This window comes from Panthera leo, chromosome E2 (genome assembly GCF_018350215.1).
Source record: "Panthera leo isolate Ple1 chromosome E2, P.leo_Ple1_pat1.1, whole genome shotgun sequence".
Classification (NCBI taxonomy): Eukaryota; Metazoa; Chordata; class Mammalia; order Carnivora; family Felidae; genus Panthera; species Panthera leo.
In genome coordinates, this window is record NC_056693.1 from 44205364 (window position 1) to 44224659 (window position 19296).

Genomic DNA, 19296 nt, shown 5'->3' on the forward strand with positions numbered 1-19296 from the left:
CTTCCTTGGATAATGGTTTTCAAATAGTATCCTTAGAGCAGGAAAGGGAGAGGCTGGTTTGGGTTAAGTTATATGCTGTCCTTCAGATACGCTTTCCTTCCTTCTCACAATCATGTGCCTGCAAATTACCTCAAAGAGAGCTGGCACAAGATTGAGGTGGTGTGGTGTGCCCAGAGCAAAGGCTTTGAAGGCAGATGGCCATGTGTCTTTGTCGTATCTGTAGACCTCTTGAAGTTCGTTTCCTTACCTGTGTAAAGAGCTATTCAATGATGATGGCGGGGGGTGAGGGGGGGGGGGAGATAAAATCATTACTCATACAAACATGAAATGGAAATGTCAGAGATTTTCTGTAACTCATTAACAAGGAAACCAGTAAGATGTTATAAGCAGTTCAAAGGACAATTTCACAAACACAGAGTTCTATACAGCCATTAGGAATGCTAAAATGAGTTTACAAATTGTTGCAAGACTCCGTGTCCACAGAGCAGTTAGCAGTTGCATTCCATCAGGCAAACTTATTTGGCCTAACTCTCAGTACTAGAGTTTACAGACTTGTAAACTGGCCCAAGACAGTCAAAGCGCTCCCTAAACAAGGATACGTACTTGTTATGCTTATTTCTTTTTTTTTTTTTAATGTTTATTTATTTTTGAGACAGAAACGGAGCGTGAATGGGGGAGGGGCAGAGAGAGAGGGGGACCCGGAATCCAAAGCAGGCTCCAGGCTCTGAGCTGTCAGCACAGAGCCTGATGCGGGGCTTCAACTCATGAACTGCGAGATCATGACCTGAGTTGAAGTCGGACACCCAACTGACTGAGCCACTCAGGCGCCCCTGTTACATTTATTTCAAAGTCATTCACACTTTCTCCTCGTAGGGCAAATGGTCACTTAACCTTGCAGGTTACTCAAGGACTAGAGATTATACGACATATATATGGTTCTTAGCACAGTGAGTGTGTAGTTGATCCAGCTACATGTTCATACGTGTTTAGATATCTCATTTTTCTTACCTGACTAACCTAGTCTTGGTACTGTTTGATTGGTTAACTGCTGGTCCAGGTTCCTAGGTTAATCACTGCCTTATCAAAGATCCATCCTATTTTTTTTCCCCTGCTCAAAGTTAAATGTTTGTTTTTTTTTTAAGCCGGAGTTAAGATGAGAATGGTTTTGAGCATACAAAGGAATTTTAAAAATTGCGGACATACTAAGACCTTTTAAAACTAACACAAATCACAGTGTTCAACATCCTGGTGAGAGAGAGCCTAAAACTGAGGACTAGGCACCTGGGTCCTTGTGTGATAGCTACTTCCCTCCCTCCTCAGCCCACCCTCTCTTCATCCCTAAAAAAGAAGGCAATGAGCTTCAGGTTTTGACTACAGTTTTGCAGTCTTTCTTCCATTATTCTCAGTACTTTTTTTTTGTTTACTGTTTATGTACATAACAGAAAATACGCCATTTTAACCATTTTTAAGTACAATTCACTGGCATTAAGTACATTCACAGTGTTGTGCAACCATCACCTCTATCCATTTTCAGAACTTTTTCATCACACAAACTGTACCCATTGAAAAGTAACTCCTTATTTCTCCCTTTTCCCAAGCCCTTTTAAAACCTTTATTCTACTCTCTGTCCCTATGAATTTGCTGTTCTAGGAAATCTAAGTGGAATCATATAATATTTGTCCGTTTTTGTCTGAGTTATTTTACCTAGCATAATGTTTTCAAACAAAGTTCATCCACATTAATACCATTATCAGAATTTTGATCCCTTTTTAAGGCTGACTAATACTTCATTATATGTATATACTGATTATGTTTGTTCATCTGTTGATGTGCATTTGGATTTTCATGTTTTGGTTTTTGTTAATAATGCTGCTATGAATATTGGCGTACACGTATCTGAGTCCTTGTTTCCAAGTCTTTTGATGATACGTTTTTATTATATTAAATTTACTCCTAGGTGATCTTTCTTGTTGTTTTTCTAATGGGGTCTAGTTTGTATGTTTGAAAGCACTGTAATTGTTTGAGGTACACATTGTTAATTTTGTCAGTAGAGGGCACATTATTACCTGTGTGTGAGCTTGCTCCTCTAATGGAATTGTCAGCTTCTGGAGGAAAAAGACCCCATAACGTACCTTACGGTTTTGGGCATAGGTTTTCCCCTAAGCTGTGCAGACAGAAAACCTCAGGGAATATTTTTCAAACTGGGCCCTGTTTTGCTCAAATGTACCTCCCTAATGATTTAATTTCTCAGCAAGAAGACAGTTTCGTGGTGGGCACAGCCGAGGGGACAGTATTCCATTTTCAGCTGGTCTCTGTGACTTCCAACAGCAGTGAGAAGCAGTGGGTGCGGACAAAGCCATTCCAGCATCACACACATGATGTCCGAGCCGTGGCCCACAGCCCGACGGCACTGATATCTGGAGGTGGGTTGCACTCGCTGCCAGGCTGCCGCTTTACCCGGCTCTGGTTATTTTCACGTGGGGCTTTTTCCAACTCTGCTGCCTTCCCTCTCCCCTCCCACTGCAGGCACTGACACCCACTTAGTCATTCGTCCTCTCATGGAGAAGGTGGAGGTTAAGAATTACGATGCTGCTCTCCGAAAAATCACTTTTCCCCATGTAAGTATTGTCCCCTGGCCCCCACCGTCCCTCTGTCCTATAAGACTGAGTACAGCTCACGCTTTCTGGGCAAATCTATAGGACTTGTATAGTTACCTACCTTCTTCGTTCTTCTGTTTGTGAGGTAAGCGTCCTGTAAAAACATTTACAGGGGCCAAGAGATGTACAGCAACACTCCTAGTTCACTTTCTGGGGAAATCATTCCCTCTTCTGGATAGTTGTGGTTTAGGGAAGTTTGTTTTTTTGTTTTTAAGGCTGGACTCTATTATTCTGGGTGGGAGCACGAAAATCCAGGCTTCCAGTGTTCCTTTCTAGGTAAAAGGACATCTTCCCAAGCTAGAAACCCTTCTCCCCGCTACCTGCTTCTACGTTCCATTCAACCAGTAAACGTTACTGAGTCTACCTCCTCATTGTCTTGTGAATCTAGTCATTTCTCTTAACACTGCCATTATCCTAGTTTGAATCGGTGTCTTTTCTCAACTGCATTCACCTGTTAATGATCTCATTTTATTATATTTGCTCCATTTCAGCCTGTTCTCCATTGATCCATTCAAAAAACAACTTTGCTCATCATTCCATGCTTAAAAGCTTTTGGTTGGTCCTTCAGGCTAACCTAATTCCTTAGCATGGCCTCTGAAACCTGTCTTGATCTGGCCCGTCCTTCAGCATCTTCTCTCCCCTCTCTTGTCCAACACGTGCTTCACCTCATCCCTACCCCCACCTAGTTTAGTGTGCTGAAAGACTTTATTCTCTGTAATGCTCTCTTACCTTTGAGCTATTTCATATGCCATTCCTCTTGGAACGTCCTGCCCTACCTTTTTTTGCCTGATTTGTCTTTATTAATGAGCCTCATCAGGGCTCCTGGCTTTATGAGGCTACATTGGATATCCTTTCTACTTTTTTTCACTACATGATGTGCTTAGTCCTATTAAAATTCTTAACACACTTGGTGCAACTACCTGTTTAATTCTTTGTCAGTCCTTTTAGACTACGAGCTCGAGGGCAGTAGCTATGTTTTTATTTATCATTATGCTCTTAGATCCTAGGACAGTACTGACATATGGTAGTACTTAGGACATTTTTATGAAGTAAATGGATTTCATCAGTAAAAAACGTGCTAGGATGTTGCTGCTGTATCTAGTACTGAGGCGATAAATAACCCTGCTTATTTATCACTTTTCAATTCTTGGATACAGCGACGTCTCATTTCCTGTTCAAAAAAGAGGCACCTTCTCCTTTTCCAGTTTGCTCATCACTTGGAACTGTGGCGACTGGGATCTACAGTTGCAACAGGTACAGTGAGAGAAAGTCTTTGCCACTAAGAGGACTGGAGAGAGAAGCGAGGGATTAGAATTGCAGTTGAAATTCTGCTTGTGGAAAAATGGAAGTATTTTTCTGTCTTTGGCAACTTCTGGTTTTCCCAGCCACAGGAGAGACCAAAGGAGTTCTTCACAGTGTTAGAATTGTTAGCAGGTTACTGGGTCAAATGCTAAAAGTTTATGATTCTGTAAGGTGCCCTGCAGGGCATAGTGGAGGTGAGGGTTGCCCTGGGAGCAAAACACACTGCTGAAAATGACAAGATTTAATATTGGGTGGTGACAGCCCTGCATTGAGAAGGAGGAGGTCACGTGGTTCTTACTGGGGTGATAGTCTAGTGGCTTTTTGTATGACCAGTTGAGAAAATGTTTGGGTTCTGTTGTTTTATAGTAGATAGGAGGGTTTTGCTTTAGGTTCCAAAATGAGCAAATGAAGTTGAAGTCGAGGTCTCACAAACCCCACTCCCACCCATCTCACTGCCTGGCTGTGTGTTAAAGCTTCAGAGAATTAGTGATATACCATGGGCCACATCTGAGGCACCAAAATAGAAGTTAAGAAAGTACTCACTGCTTTCCTCTTTATATAAACCCAGAAAACTGGGTTTACTGTGTCAGACATTTTTATTTCCAGTGGTAGAGATTTCATTCTACCTAGAAATGACTTTTTAGAAGAAAAATGTACAAATAACGTTTCTTTGAGAAGAAAAACTCAGGGAAATTTCTTGTTCCAGGAAAGAATGGGGATACCCTTCCACTTTCTAAAGACGCAGATCATTTGCTGCACCTCAAGACAAAGGTAAGGAAGTTTTATCTGTGTGTCCAGGCTGTGAAATCCAGAACCGTTTTCTCATAATGAATTTTGAGGCTTAGTCGACATCATAAAAGTCTAAAATCTTCAATTATTTGAATGAAGTACTTTGTCAACAGAACTGGGTTTCCTGTGATTATAAGTAAGGCATGCAGAATTTATTGGATGAATGAATACAGAAAATTGGTGTGTTGTTGTTGTTATGTAAATAACTTGTGTATTTTTATAAAATTGAAATGGTAAAAGAGTATACAATGAGAAATGAGCCTCTTCCTTACCCAAATCCTGGTCCCACTCTCCAGAGATAATCACTGCCAATAGTTTCTTACATGTCCTTCTAGAAAAAATTTCCACCCATGTGTGCAGGTGTATATCCTTCCCTTCTACAGTAATGAGAATATAACATGCACACTGCCTTGTAATTTCCTTTTAAATGTCTTTTTTTTTTTAAGTTCTAATTTTTTTTTTTAGTAATCTCTGTACTCAACATGGAGCTTGATCTCATAACCCTGAGATCAAGAAACACATGCTTTTCCAACTCAGCCAGCCAGGTGCCCCTAAATGTCCTTATTTTAATTACACAAATATTTGCAAATACAGTTTTACTATCAAGAATTTATACACTATTCATAGTTTGTATTCTTGAATGCCTCTTAAAATTCTAGTCAACTCTCCTGGAATAATTAATTGATTAGCTGTTTCTCCTTCCAGGTATTTTTCTATGTGATAGTGTATATGTATGTATACATACATACATATAATTAGATATTTTGGGAGTTTTTTGAATTATATAATGTTACATTGGACTTTTCCTTTGTTTTTCAGATTTTTTTTTTGCTATTTCTTACAGGTTGTTAGGTATCATAGAGAAAATGAAACAAACATAACTCAGAAAATTAGTTTTCCAAGTCACCTGGCCTACAAAACCTTACTGTATTAAATGCTTTTCTTCTCAGGTTTCTAGTTAGGTTTTAGTGTGAAGCCATCTTTAAGGTACACGAAGGGCTGAGAGAAGTTCACATATTCATAGACCTCTGTTCTTGGTTTTGGAAATCAAGCCACACCATTCAGGTGCTGTACCTCTGAAATAATCCTAGTGACACATAGCATATGTGTGTCAAGATTATGTGTAGGTATTTGTGGTTATGGCCAGAGTGGCAACAGCTTGAGGATTCATATCACAGTGAACCTTGACAAAGTGAAGTTTTTCATGAATATTCATCCTGATTTCTGACATTGCCAGGGTCCTGAGAACATTATTTGCAGCTGTATCTCCCCGTGTGGAAGTTGGATAGCCTATTCTACAACTTCTCGTTTTTTTCTTTATCGGTTGAATTATGAACATGACAACATAAGCCTCCAAAGGGTAAGTGATAACCCAATGTCTGGTTGAACAAGAAAAAATTCCTTAAGTGTGTGATTTTTGTGTGAAGCAGAACATACTGAGTATGAATCATGAAAAGCTATTTGGAGACAGCTGTTTATAAAACAGTATTTTATTTCCATTTTGAATAGATTATGTTTTTGGAGGAATAGGGAAATGCCAGAAAGTGGCAATAAAGCATAGGCTTTTGCAGAGATGAAAGGGGGGATGGAAAGGTTATAATGGGCATGTTAGTGTTTCTTGATCAGTTGGCTTCCTTAGATCAGGGAGTATTAATGTCTTTTAAGCTAGGCTGTGATTATTTTTGATGGATTCTAGGTCTCACTTCTCTCTCTTACTGGTTTTTACTACTGGTTCACCCAAGGTTTCCAAAATGCCAGCATTCCTTCGCTCTGCCCTTCAGATTTTGTTTTCTGAAGATTCAACAAAGCTCTTTGTGGCATCAAATCAAGGGTCTCTACATACCATTCGGCTATTGGAAGGAAGCTTCAAGCACCTGCATACTTTCCAGCCTCAGTCAGGTGGGAACTTGGTAACTGGCCAAGGGGGAGAGTTGTCAGTCTCTGATGTATCTTTTTTTCCCTTTTAAACCTAAATCATTGTCAGGGCTCCCTAATGCTCTTCCCCACCCTGTAAATACTCACATGTTTGCAATTTAAAGTAGGAGGAGATATCTGGTGAAAATGCTTGATGAGATCTGAAATGTTCCTTACACCTACTCTTTTCTCACTGGATTTTTTTAGTCCTTATTTGGGGCCAGAAATTTCATCACCCTTCGAGTTTTTTAGCAGAGCAAGAAAGTTAAAATCATCTTAATACTGACACCCAGAAATAACTGCCATTAATATTTTTGTGTATTTTTTTGTTTGTTTTAATTTTTTAAATGTTTATTTATTGTTGAAGGAGAAACAAAGTGTGATTGGGGGAGGGGCAGAGAGAGAGAGAGGAAAATACAGAATGTGAAGCAGGTTCCAGGCTCTGAGCTGTCAGCAGAGAGCTTGATGTGGGGCTTGAACTCAAGAGCCATGAGATCATGACCTGAGCTGAAGTCAAGACACTTAATTAATGGAGCCACTCAGACACCGCTATTTTTGTGTATTTCTGATAGATGTTTATATATAGGTAATTTTTTGGACGTGTCAATTTTTTTGATCGGTGGTTTTCAATAAAGATGAACTTACACATGCATTTGTATTACCTGTCACCCCTGTTCTCTGAGAGCATGAGTATGCATGACTGAGTAACTATGTATAGCTAACTGTTGCTGAGTTCATGATTGAGAACTTAGTACCCAGTACTTGCCGTGGGCCTTTTCCCTTCTCTCTTGCCCTAGATATAGCAGCTTCACTGTCATTTAGACTCCATCAGCCTAAAACATCAACTCTTTTAACTTAAACTTTCACTATTCATAAGCTGCTCCAGAAGCATACAGGAAAAGAAACCCACAAGTTAGGAGGCAGATAAATAAGAGACAGTGTATTTTGAGTGCCTGTATATGTTTTTATTAAAAACAACTTAGACTCTGTATTTGGCATTTAACATTTCTTAAAATTAGGCTCGGCATTATAGATACTACTTTATTTGCTCCTCCTCTTCCATCTCTTGTCCTCTTATAGTCAAGCTGGTTTCTTCATAGCCCTCAAACCTGTGTATTCCAGTCCTTGTCACTTAGCTCATGTTCTCCATCCTTTTCCACCCATCTTTAGCATCTGGTTTATGTCTTGTTATAAAGCTTTTTCATCCTTTGGGGGTGTTGTTTGCAGCACAAATTTTGGCATATAACATCACTGTTTGATTTTTAACCCACAAGTCTTCATTTTGCCAGATTGGTTTAAAATCCCTTGATGACAAAGATGGCCCATATGTGCCCATGCTCCCTTAGTGCTAAATATACAGCAGGTACCAAATAAATTAAAGATATGCGTCAAGCCTTTTGAGCTTGCTGTTTGTCCTTAGCTTTGATTAAAAACCATTTGGTAGGAAAGGAGTTTGAAGCAATTAAAATACAGACTTTAGGTAGCTGCTGCCTTGATTCTCCATTTCTCTGGTAGGCAGTGTCTCACTCAGGCTTGAGCAAGTGATGCCTTCAGGTTTATCTCTGGCTCCTCTTTACATGATGGATGGCTAATTAAATGAAAATAGTAGACTAACATGTAAGACTTACTTGCAAAACTATCAAATTATCCAATTGTGATTTAAATAAAAGTCTTGGGACGCCTGGGTGGCTCAGTCGGTTAAGCTCCCGACTTCGGCTCAGGTCATGATCTCATGGTTTGTGAGTTTGGGCCCGCATTAGGCTGTACAGACGGTGCAGAGCCTGCCTGGGATTCTCTCTCTCCCTCTCTTTCTGCCCCTCTCTCCCTTGTGCTCTCTCTCAAAAATAAATAAGTAAACTTAAAAAAAAATTTCTCCCTCTTTAAAAACAATACAAAATAATAACAAATAAATACATAAAAGTCTTAATTGACTTTTGCCATCATATCCAGGCCAGGGCTGGCTGTGGACACTGAATTTAGAGATTAACTATTGTTTTGTCTGCACAGGGACAGTGGAGTCCATGTGTCTTTTGGCAGTTAGTCCAGATGGGAATTGGCTAGCTGCATCAGGTACCAGTGCTGGAGTCCATGTGTACAACATAAAACATCTAAAGGTAAGCATAGGGTGTAGTAGTAGGAAACAAGAGGAAGTTTACCGTGCAGTTACAAGACTCAAAGCAGATTGGTATGACCTGGAAAATTAGTGGACATTTTTTTTTTTTAAACTAAGAATTTTTCCTGTTTTATTTGTTTGGAGCCCCAAAACTATAATCTGCAACATTAAAATCAGTCAATTGGAACAGTGAAAACACGCTTGTACAAAATTTTGAAATTAAGGATTTATGGATGATGAATTCACATCCAGATTATTTCTATATTATGGTGAGGAAAATTCTGATTTACCCAGATGACTAGTTGCAGATCGTAACAATTTCTTTTAACAGCTTGCCTTGTAATCTCAAGGTATTTTTAAATTAAACAGAAGTTTGACAAAGGAGTAACAGGAAAATACTTTTCATTAATCAGTAATGATCTTGTCATTCACACATTGAATTACTACTGATCCCTTACAAGTTTTCATCTTCATCCTAAAAATCAGTTAAGAACTACCCAAAACTTGGAATGAGCATCAAAAGTTTATAGAATACCAAACTGCAACATTTAGTGAGTTTGTCTATTAACTGCATAACTTAATCTTTATGACGTTGTGGCAGAAGCATGTACTGCTCTTTGAGCTTTGCCTGACACTGTAGTGTTGCACATGTCTTGCAACTTGCATAAATGTCCGTGTCAAGGCATTAGTTTCTTTTAAATTTACTGTAGAGCTACAGATTCCTTGTTCAATGATGTGTTTATGAACAATTCATATAGATGAGAGATAGCAGCAAAAGCTTTACTCTGAAGTTTTCTGCAAATGCTGTCAGTTGTGTGAGCGTTAAATGTGTGGGTTTTTTTTTTTTTTAATTTTAAATAAAATTAAGGTTTATTATTTGTGGGTACTGCCTGATGTTTGTGGGAACTTCCATAGAACTCTTTTGAGTTCTAAGGAACGCTATTTAAAAACTGACCTAGACCATCGAGTCATTCCTGAAAGGAGGTATATAGAGTTATCTTTTGTGTCTGTCATTTGTTCTCAGCTTCACTGCACAGTACCTGCCTATAATTTCCCTGTGACTGCTCTGGCTATTGCCCCCAATACCAACAACCTTGTCATTGCTCATTCTGATCAGCAGGTAAGAGATACCAGCGCTTTCTAATTCCTTTCTGCTGGATAATAACTAGGAAGCTAAGATAATGACAATTTTGGAGGAGCTTTTAATTAAAAGTACTGGATGATATATAGGTAGTTTCCTCCTGTGTGAAGTGAAACTTTGTGTGTAGCCTGGGTACATTGTAGGCCAGTAATATCCTTTGGCTTGATGGGCACAATGGAATGATGAAGCACTGAGATTATAGAGTAAAGAAGTACAGGAAGGAGGAGCAGTTTTTAAGTACTCATTTTACTGATTGTTTATAGACTAGAGATGACATAGACCCAGGTGTTAGACTGGGTATAGGATATAGTAAGGTCTTAAGAGTTGAAATGACGAAAAGATCATGTATTTCACCTTCAGTTTTGAAATAACGAAATCAGGCCATAGTGAAGTCTGTTGTCTGTAACAGACTTATCAAAATGAGTGCATAGCCTACTGCTTTTTTCCATACCAAGTTGTAAGAAGATCTTTAAAGTACCCGAATTGTGGGGGCGCCTTGGTGGCTCAGTCAGTTGAGCATCCGACTTCTGCTCAGGTCATGAACTCGCAGTTCGTGAGTTTGAGCCCCGTGTTGGGCTCTGTGCTGACAGCTCAGAGCTGGAGCTGCTTTGGATTCTGTGTCTTCCTCTCTCTATATTCCTCCCCTGCTCGTACTCTTTCACTCGCGTGCTTGCTCTCTCTCTCTCTGTCTCTCTCTCTCTCTGTCAAAAATAAAGATTAAAAAAAAATTTTTTTTAATATTTGAGTTATAGAACACATTGTGAAATGATCAATACTTATATATTCTCATCTGTAAAATGGGCATAATACTTTCCTCACTGAGCTGTTGGAAAGATTAAGTATGATCTTACACATACGCACATGTATATGTTCTATTCAGAAAATGAAATCTCTCATTTCAGTTTTGTGGGTTTTTGTCCTTGACTAGAGTCTGAAAGATTAGTGAAGCCACATGTTTGTCTTTGTCACACATAAGTCCACCTGATGCCTTTTCCTGGCATTTGGTCCCATAGGGGCTTCAGTTATTAAAGCTGGTGGGAAATTTTTTATATCTTTTAGATTAGCAGAGATCAGTAGAGTTGATAGTACACAGTGCTGGAAGGACACAGTGAGATATGTAAAAAAAAATTTAAATCCATGTAATCTTTGATTCACAAGTTCTAATTCTAAAAGTTCTTCCTGTAGATATAAACCTTGAGTTGTGCAAAAAGACATTGATACCGAGATCATCATTGCAGCCTTGTTTACAGTAGTGAAAGACTGGAAATAAGTGTCCATTAAACAGATGAGATAAGTAAATCATGGTACATCCAGAAAGTGAATGGCTTGTTGTGTGTTCTTTAAGGAGGCAAGAGTGATATATAGATAAAGTTATTGGTATCAACATGGGTCAGTCTCCATGGTATAATGCTAAATGAAAAATGCAACATGCAGAATAGCATATATTGTATGCATAAAATATCTGGAAAGATGTAAATAAGAAATAGGCTGCTATCAAAACCCTCGAGGAGAAAGCAGGCAAAAACCTCTTTGACCTTGGCTGCAGCAACTTCTTACTCAACGCTCTCCGGAGGCAAGGGAAACAAAAGCAAAAATGAACTGTTGGGACCTCATCAAAATAAAAACTTCTGCAAAGCGAAGGAAACAATCAGCAAAACTAAAAGGCAACCGATGGAATGGGAGAAGATATTTGCAAATGACATATCAGATAAAGGGTTAGTATCCAAGATCTATAAAGAACCTATCAAACTCAACACCCAAAAAACAAATAATCCGGTGAAGAAATGGGCAAAAGATATGAATAGACACCTCTCCAAAGAAGATATCCAGATGGCCAACAGACACATGAAAAATGCTCAACATCACTCATCATCTGGGAAATACAGATCAAAACCTCAATGCGATATACTACCTCATACCTGTCAGAATGGCTAACGTTAACAATTCAGGCAACCACAGATGTTGGCGAGGATGTGGAGAAAGGATCTCTTTTGCCCTGCTTGTGGGAATGCAAACTGGTGCACCCACTCTGGAAAACAGTACGGAGTTTCCTCAAAAAATTAAAAATAGAACTACTCTACAACCCAGCAGTTGCACTACTAAGTATTTATCCAAGAGATACAGGTGTGCTGTTTCGAAGGGGCACATGCACCCCAATGTTTACAGCAGCACTATTGACAATAGCCAAAGTATGGAAAGATCCCAAATGCCCATCGATGGATGAATGGATAAAGAAGGTGTGGTATATATATACAATGGAGCATTACTCAGCAATCAAAAAAAATGAAATCTTGCCATTTGCAACTACATGGATGGAACTAGAGGGTATTATGCTAAGTGAAATTAGAGAAAGACAAATATCATACGACTTCACTCATATGAGGACTTTAAGACACAAAACAGATGAACATAAGGGAAGGGGAAAAAATAATATAAAAACAGGGCAGGGGACCAAAACATAAGAGACTCTTAAATATGGAGAACAAACAGGGTTGCTAGAGGGGTTGTGGGAGGGGGGATGGGCTAAATGGGTTAGGGGCATTAAGGAATCTACTCCTGAAATCATTGTTGCACTATATGCTAACTAGGATGTAAATTAAAACATTTTTTAAACAGAAATAGGCTGCTTTGGGGGCACCTGGGTGGCTCAGTCTGTAAAGCATTGGACTCTCGATTTCAGCTCAGGTCATGATCTCTTGGTTTGAGAGTTTGAGCCCCACTCTGCACTGTCAGTGCAGATCCTGCTTGGGATTCTCTCTCTCTGCACCTCCCCTGCTTGCTCTCTTTCTCTCCCAAAATAAATAAATTTTAAAAAGAACAAAATAGACTACTCTTGGGAAAGGGAGATGTCAAGATGACAGGGTGACTTTTCACTGTAAACCTTTCTGTGCTATTTTGTTTACTGTGCCATAGTTTACCTTAAAAATGTCTTACTTAAAAACAGTAGAAAGCGTAAAGCTGAGCATGATATAGTCAGGTTTTGTATAGATATTTTCTGATTAGGAATGAGAGATACCCTTCCAGGTTTTCTGGGTACTAGTGTGCATTTCTCCTGTATCGTATCCTTTCTCAGGTATTTGAGTACAGCATCCCAGACAAACAGTATACAGAGTGGAGCCGGACCATCCAGAAGCAAGGGTTTCATTACCTTTGGCTCCAAAGGGATACTCCCATCACACACATCAGTTTTCATCCCAAGAGACCAATGCACATCCTTCTCCATGATGCCTATATGTTCTGCATCATAGACAAGTCATTGGTGAGTTCTCCACTACTACTACCTGTGCTCACACTGATTCATCTGTACTTAAGAATTTTCAAGTTCTAAAAGCAACAAGTATGAGTTAAGAGAAGGAAGAATCAATAAAATGTCCTGACATATTCTTTGGATGAGAGGAACTTTTGTTTTGCAGAGTTCTTTATTTTCATTCTCAGGCCTGTGAGGCTCCCAGGGTAGAAGGAGGCCTTTGTGCACTGGTTTTTGCTGATTTTGACCATTTCTCTGCTTTGCGTATGAACATATAAACTTAAGGAGGAAAGTGATTAGGTCAGTGTTCAGAAGGTAACTGTCATGAGGAATACCATTGATTTGGCTGAATCACTTACACCTTTGCACCCTGGGGTGAGTGAATAAATAGCACAGTTTTATTAAAGGAGACACAGGCTGAGGTCTTGACCACTTTTGCCCCTTGCCTGAATATGCTGAAACACTGTAAGCTTGAAGAGTTGGTCTTAATGTCTTGAAAAAAGCCCATCCAGGAAAATTCTGTTCTTTATGGCTAGGATGCAGGTGGGATGTGAGCATTTTTTTCAGTTCTAGATTCCACCCTCTGCCAGCTGCTATTTTGATTCACCCCAAATTTAAATGTCTTCTCTGGGCAGATACTTTATTCCTAGGAGCCCTATGAGCTGTGGCCATGCCTGTAATGCACTTTGGGCCTAGGTTACACCTAACGCACAGTGTTTTGGTGTATCTGTAAAGGTGGGGGTGGAAGGAACCATGGGGAAAGCAACAGATGGCTCTCAAGGAGATGTGCATGATGTGTCACTGGAACTCATTTCGTGGACCCTGTATCCTCTGGGCGTGGGAAACAGAGCTGGCTGACAAGTGCCTTCTGCAGGATGAGTGATACAGGAAGGGCCTCTCCCACTCACTTGCCTCTTTGTAACTCAGCCCAGGGCTGTCCATATTTTTTGTCAAGCATCGGTGATAAGTCCATCACTTCCTCATGCTGGGCAGAGCTATTTCCCAAGGAAGTCAGAGATGAAATATCACTTGGTTGGCCAGACGCCATCTCTTGAGGTGTCAGTGACATCAGTGGGGGTGGTTTGTGTTTCAGTTTTGGCCTGGGGAGAACTTTAGTCACTTGGCCTGTCCATGATCTGGTTGGGGCAAGAGTCTAGAAAGCAGAGCCTGTATGGGCTGAGCTCCTGTACATGCCAGTTTGTTCCTGTCTCACAAAGTGTTACTGACAAGACTGGCCAGAATCCCCAGCTGGGCCCTTTGATCTTGCTGGTATAGAATACCATGCTCTTTGCTTCATACTCCCACCCTCTACAGTATACCTGGAAGAGTGGCTACAGCTTTCTTACTGAAGTAAGGAGAGCCAGGGAGGTAGAAAATGTCTAATATGAAGGTTGGAAGGTGGTGTTTGCCTGAAAAGTCACTATAATCCTTTGTTCTGTAGAAGCCCAATAAAATGACGATTTAAACAGTATGTCTTTGTCTTTTTAGCCTCTTCCAAATGACAAAACCTTACTGTACAATCCTCTTCCTCCCACGAACGAATCAGATGTCATCAGGAGGCGTACCGCCCATGCCTTTAAAATTTCCAAGATATATAAGGTAAAACATCTTGCATTATATTCTAGACGGTTGGTTCCTTGTGATATTATCAAAATGTAATAAGCTCCACATTAAGCAGACAAGAGCACCTTCATTTTATATGCAGAATACCTGATTTGGGGAGACAGGTACCTTTCTGAGGGTGTCTGTTCCTTACATTTGTATTTCATTATCTTTGAGGTGATTAGAGGCGTGCACATCATACTTCCCCAAAGTGAAATACGTAGGTGGTGAGAAATTATGTTGAATCTTAGGTGGTGTTTTTGTGTTAAAGCTGGCCTTGAAAGGTTGTTACTACTACTCCTTCTCCTTCTTCTCAGTCTCCTTCTCCCTGTCCCACTCCCTCCCCCACCCTCCCTCTCCCCCCCCCCCTTCTTTTTCTTCTTCTTCTAATGTGACTTCTAATTGGAGAATGGTCCACAAGATAAATTTCAGGCAAGTGGAAGTCATTGAATTTAGTCATTGTGACTTTTACTTTCTTGGCTAAGCTTTTCATTGTATATGAAACAAATATTCATTGAACTTACGATACTACAACTATTTGTGCCAACTCCAAAGTTCCATTTTCATGCTTCTCAGATTAGAGTTCCTTGGGTGTCCTGGAACATTTTCTCAGGGGTCTGTAAGAATTTTTTTTTAAGAGGGACATCTGTAAATTATTTAAGTATGATTAGTTTCTTGATGCATTTGTAACTTGCTGTTTGCCAAGAATCTAGGCTCCAAAGCCGTCGCTTAACATTGATTCCTAAGAAATTATGGAACAGATGTTCTATATAGAAAAACATGAAAAATCTTGTTGAAATCTTTTATTATTAACGAAGTCAGTTAAAAGTTCCCAACCTTGGTGTGCCTAGCTGGCTCAGTCAGAAGAGCGTATGACTCTTGATCTTGAGGTCGTGAGTTGGAACCCCACGTTGGGTATAGAGATTACTTTTAAAAAATAAAAAATAAAGTTCCCAACTTCACCAACTACTTTGAGTCCTAAGGCAGGAAGGATTGTCAGAGATTTCAATTACTCCAGCCTTGAACGAGGCTGACCTTTTACCTCTAGTTAGTCTGTTCAGGACTAGCCCTGGTGCCTAACTCCTGGTAAAGTCATTGTCATCTCTCTACAGCCTCTGCTCTTCATGGATCTTTTGGATGAAAGAACACTGGTGGCAGTAGAACGGCCTCTGGATGACATCATCGCTCAGCTCCCACCACCCATCAAAAAGAAGAAATTTGGGACCTAAAATAGGGCACGGTCTGTGCCCTTCCTTGAACTGTCTGCTCTGTTTTCACAAATCATGATAATAAAGCAAAGTTATTCTTTAGGACTAGTCATTATGAATGTTATCTTCCAAAATAATGGACAGTAATTTCCCTTCAATGACTCAAGTGAATGGGAATTCCAAGGTATTTGTAGTTGGGATAATGTTCTAAGCAGCTACCACTTCATCCTGTTTGTTCTTTAGACCACAATCTCAGGGAAAAAAGATGGTTCTTATCTTTTCTTCCCTAACGCCTGCCTGAGGCTTGCTTCAGAGGGCTGATGACCTTCACTGTCTGCCAGCCTTCTGCCTACAGCCAATGCAGAGGTGTGGGGACCTGCCCAGCATTGCCCTAGAGGGCAGGGGAGCTATGCCTGTTTGCTCAAGATAGCTTAACTACCAATAGTGATAATCAGCCTTATGTTTCAAGGAAGAATTTTAACGCAAAGCCCCATCTCAAAAACTTAAGCCTTTGGCCTCTGACAGTCAGCCATTTATTTTATTTAAAGGGAAAAAAATCAGGGGTGCCTGGGCGGCTCATTCGGTTAAGCGTCCTACTTGGGATCAGGTCACGGTCTCGCAGTTCATGGGTTTGAACCCACACTGGGCTTGCTGCTGTCAAGACAGAGCCCGTTTTGGATCCTCTGCACCCCCCCTTGCACCTCCCCCACTCTCTCTTGCTGTCTCTCTCAAAAAAAAAAAAACCAATAAAGGGAAAAAATCAGGCTTGGGATACTAATTTCATTAACCATCTTTCACCTAATACACATATATAAATGTATATAATATAGGTATACATACATAATATGTATACAAAAATGTATACATATATAATATACTATATATATTTTATATGTTAAAATTAATATATACTGTATACATTTATATGTTAATATTAGTGTTAATATGTTGATATTAAATTAACATATAAATATTAATGTTTTATGTTAATATTTATACATTAATGTTGATGTTTACATATTAATATGTAATATGTTAATATGCCAGTTTCAAAGATTAAGGAAACACTGGGCAGGGATTTTTGTTGAGAGTGGGTGTGGAGGGTGGGACCAGAAAGCCTGCCATATATCTTACCTTTTCCATCTTCTACTGCTTTCACATTGTTACTCCCATGGGTATTATCAACTGACTAGTTTTAATGTAGTCTTTTAAACTAGAAAGTGAAGAACTCAAGTTAACCTGACCTGAGCAGATCGATTTCCTTCCCATCTGAGTGGATGTATTCTGTTGCATGCTTGTGGAAATCCAGAATGTGTGGTTTTGTTTGTTTGGTTTTCGGTTGGAGGGCTGTGGTACAGGCAGAGAAGGATATGGGTTCTGATGACATCATGAATAAAATGCTGGTGAGAAACATTTTTGTTAAGATGAAGCCCATCCTCCACCCTGGAAAGGGAAATTAAAAAAGTGAGAATTTAAGGTAGATAGGTGGGAAGAGAGTTAATAGAGAAGTAATAAGAGAGAAGCAAAGCCCAGTACTTTATAACATAAAGGACAGCCTATTTCAGGTTTGCTAAGAGGAAGTAGATAAAACAGGTTTATAATGGATGCCACTTCTCTCCCTGTTCAGGTTTTTTTGTTTTTACAGAAATAGGAGTTCTTTATTTTTTAGCAAGAGAAAATCACATTAAATAGATATACAGGGAATCCGCATAGACATGGAAATTCCCATAATAGGAATAATTCTTTTTAAGTTTTTTTAATATGTATTTATTTTTGGGAGAGAGAGAGAAACAGAGTGCAAACAGGGGAGGGGCAGAGAGAGAGGGATACACAGAATCTGAAGCAGGCTCCAAGCTCTGAGCTGTCAGCACAGAGCCTGACGCAGGGCTCGAACCCACGAACGGTGAGATCATGACCCGAGCTGAAGTCAGACGCTTAACTGACTGAGCCACCCAGGTGCCCCTAGAAGTAATTTAAACAAATAGCTGCAAGCTTTTAGGCCCTCTGTATAAAATAATTTTCCTTTCTTCTTACTTGAATAGATTTCCTGAGGCATTCTGTCCTGGTCTGCTTTAGACTGGATCAGTAGACTGTAAGATCCTGCCCTTCTTAAGAAGTGTTCAGGTCTTTTGTGTGGTTGAAACCAAAGTTCCATTCACTGGTGTTCATTGAGTATGACTAGAAGGAGGCTAGGATGCCTTAAATATTAACTCACTTGCTTTTCACTGACTCTAGAGCTGTAAATTCAGAAAGTATGAACTGGAGTCTAGTTTAAGACTTGATTTAGTTAACCTTAAATATATTCTGGAATCTTGTAAGGATTATGGAGGGTGTAATTCTGACAGAAAGGGCTCACAGATCATGAGTGAAGAAGTAAAAGTTTTGAAAGTAGAAAGTATTCCTTTGCAACATTTCCAGTCAGTGATTTGGATTTCCATAAATGGTATGGGAAGTAAGATCTTTGGGTCTTGAAATTCTTCCTAAGTAGAGAACTTTGAATACCAATGAAGCAGAAACTGATTGGGGCAAGTTAAGAGAAATCAGGGGAAGGGAAGGCAAAGCAGTTTTAAATAAGAGGAACACTTCGGTGCATGTGTGGTGTTCCAGGGTGACTCTATCTTCAGGAATCTCTGAAACCTAGAAGCAGCCTGTTTCTGTTCTGGGCATTTTGCAGACTATGGCTCCTACTTGGATTCTACAGAAAAATTTTGATCTGAGAACTAACCTAGAAAAGGTCTTTTTTGCCAACTTAAATGCTTTAAAAGTTCACTTTTCTTATATAGTAGTTAGTAATCTGATCTCTAGATGGATAATGTACCCTTTAGCCTGGAGATTTATAGCAGATTAGACAGAAACTAAAATCTTGGAATATTGGAGGCAAGAAGCATAGCGTGGAGGTTTTTTTAAGCTTTTTTTTTTTAAGCATCAAAACTTTTTTCAAACAGTACTCTGAACCATAATATACAGATAAAAGTGAAGCTGTTCTGACTGTTGTTGCGGTTGAGGGTAGAAGAAATAAGATTTGCGAAAGAAACTGCCTCATGGCCTCCTTTTTATACTTATGGAAATGGAGACCAAGAGGGGAAGTTATTTTTCCCATGGTGACACAACAGTTCGTGAGAGGCCAAGGTGGCATCCTTACAGTTGTTCCCCTACTGTCTCTTGGTTGTAGGGACCCAATTGTAAATATGATTAGCAAGCATGATACACCAAAGATTTTCCATCTCACAGGCTGCAGGGAAGGTGTTTAAGCATTTCTTGGTCTGAATGAGTGCTTGATTTAGCTCGATTTAGCTTGATTTAACTTGATTTATTGAGTGCTT

The 19296-nt window shown here is 39.6% G+C and overlaps 1 protein-coding gene across 2 annotated transcripts in view; it reads left to right on the forward strand.

The window, feature by feature from the left end:
• UTP4 (UTP4 small subunit processome component) overlaps positions 1-16075 on the forward strand; it is a 31789-nt gene extending 15714 nt beyond the window's left edge. For both annotated transcript variants that reach the window (XM_042918094.1, XM_042918093.1), the window contains exons 7-17: positions 2252-2423; positions 2527-2618; positions 3815-3911; positions 4666-4730; positions 5986-6108; positions 6491-6647; positions 8670-8776; positions 9800-9895; positions 12990-13175; positions 14652-14762; positions 15878-16075. In XM_042918094.1, the coding sequence (XP_042774028.1) occupies positions 2252-2423; positions 2527-2618; positions 3815-3911; positions 4666-4730; positions 5986-6108; positions 6491-6647; positions 8670-8776; positions 9800-9895; positions 12990-13175; positions 14652-14762; positions 15878-15994 (1323 nt within the window). In that variant the 3' untranslated portion in view covers positions 15995-16075. The remainder of the gene's footprint in view (positions 1-2251; positions 2424-2526; positions 2619-3814; positions 3912-4665; positions 4731-5985; positions 6109-6490; positions 6648-8669; positions 8777-9799; positions 9896-12989; positions 13176-14651; positions 14763-15877) is intronic.
• The last annotated feature ends 3221 nt before the right edge of the window (positions 16076-19296 follow it).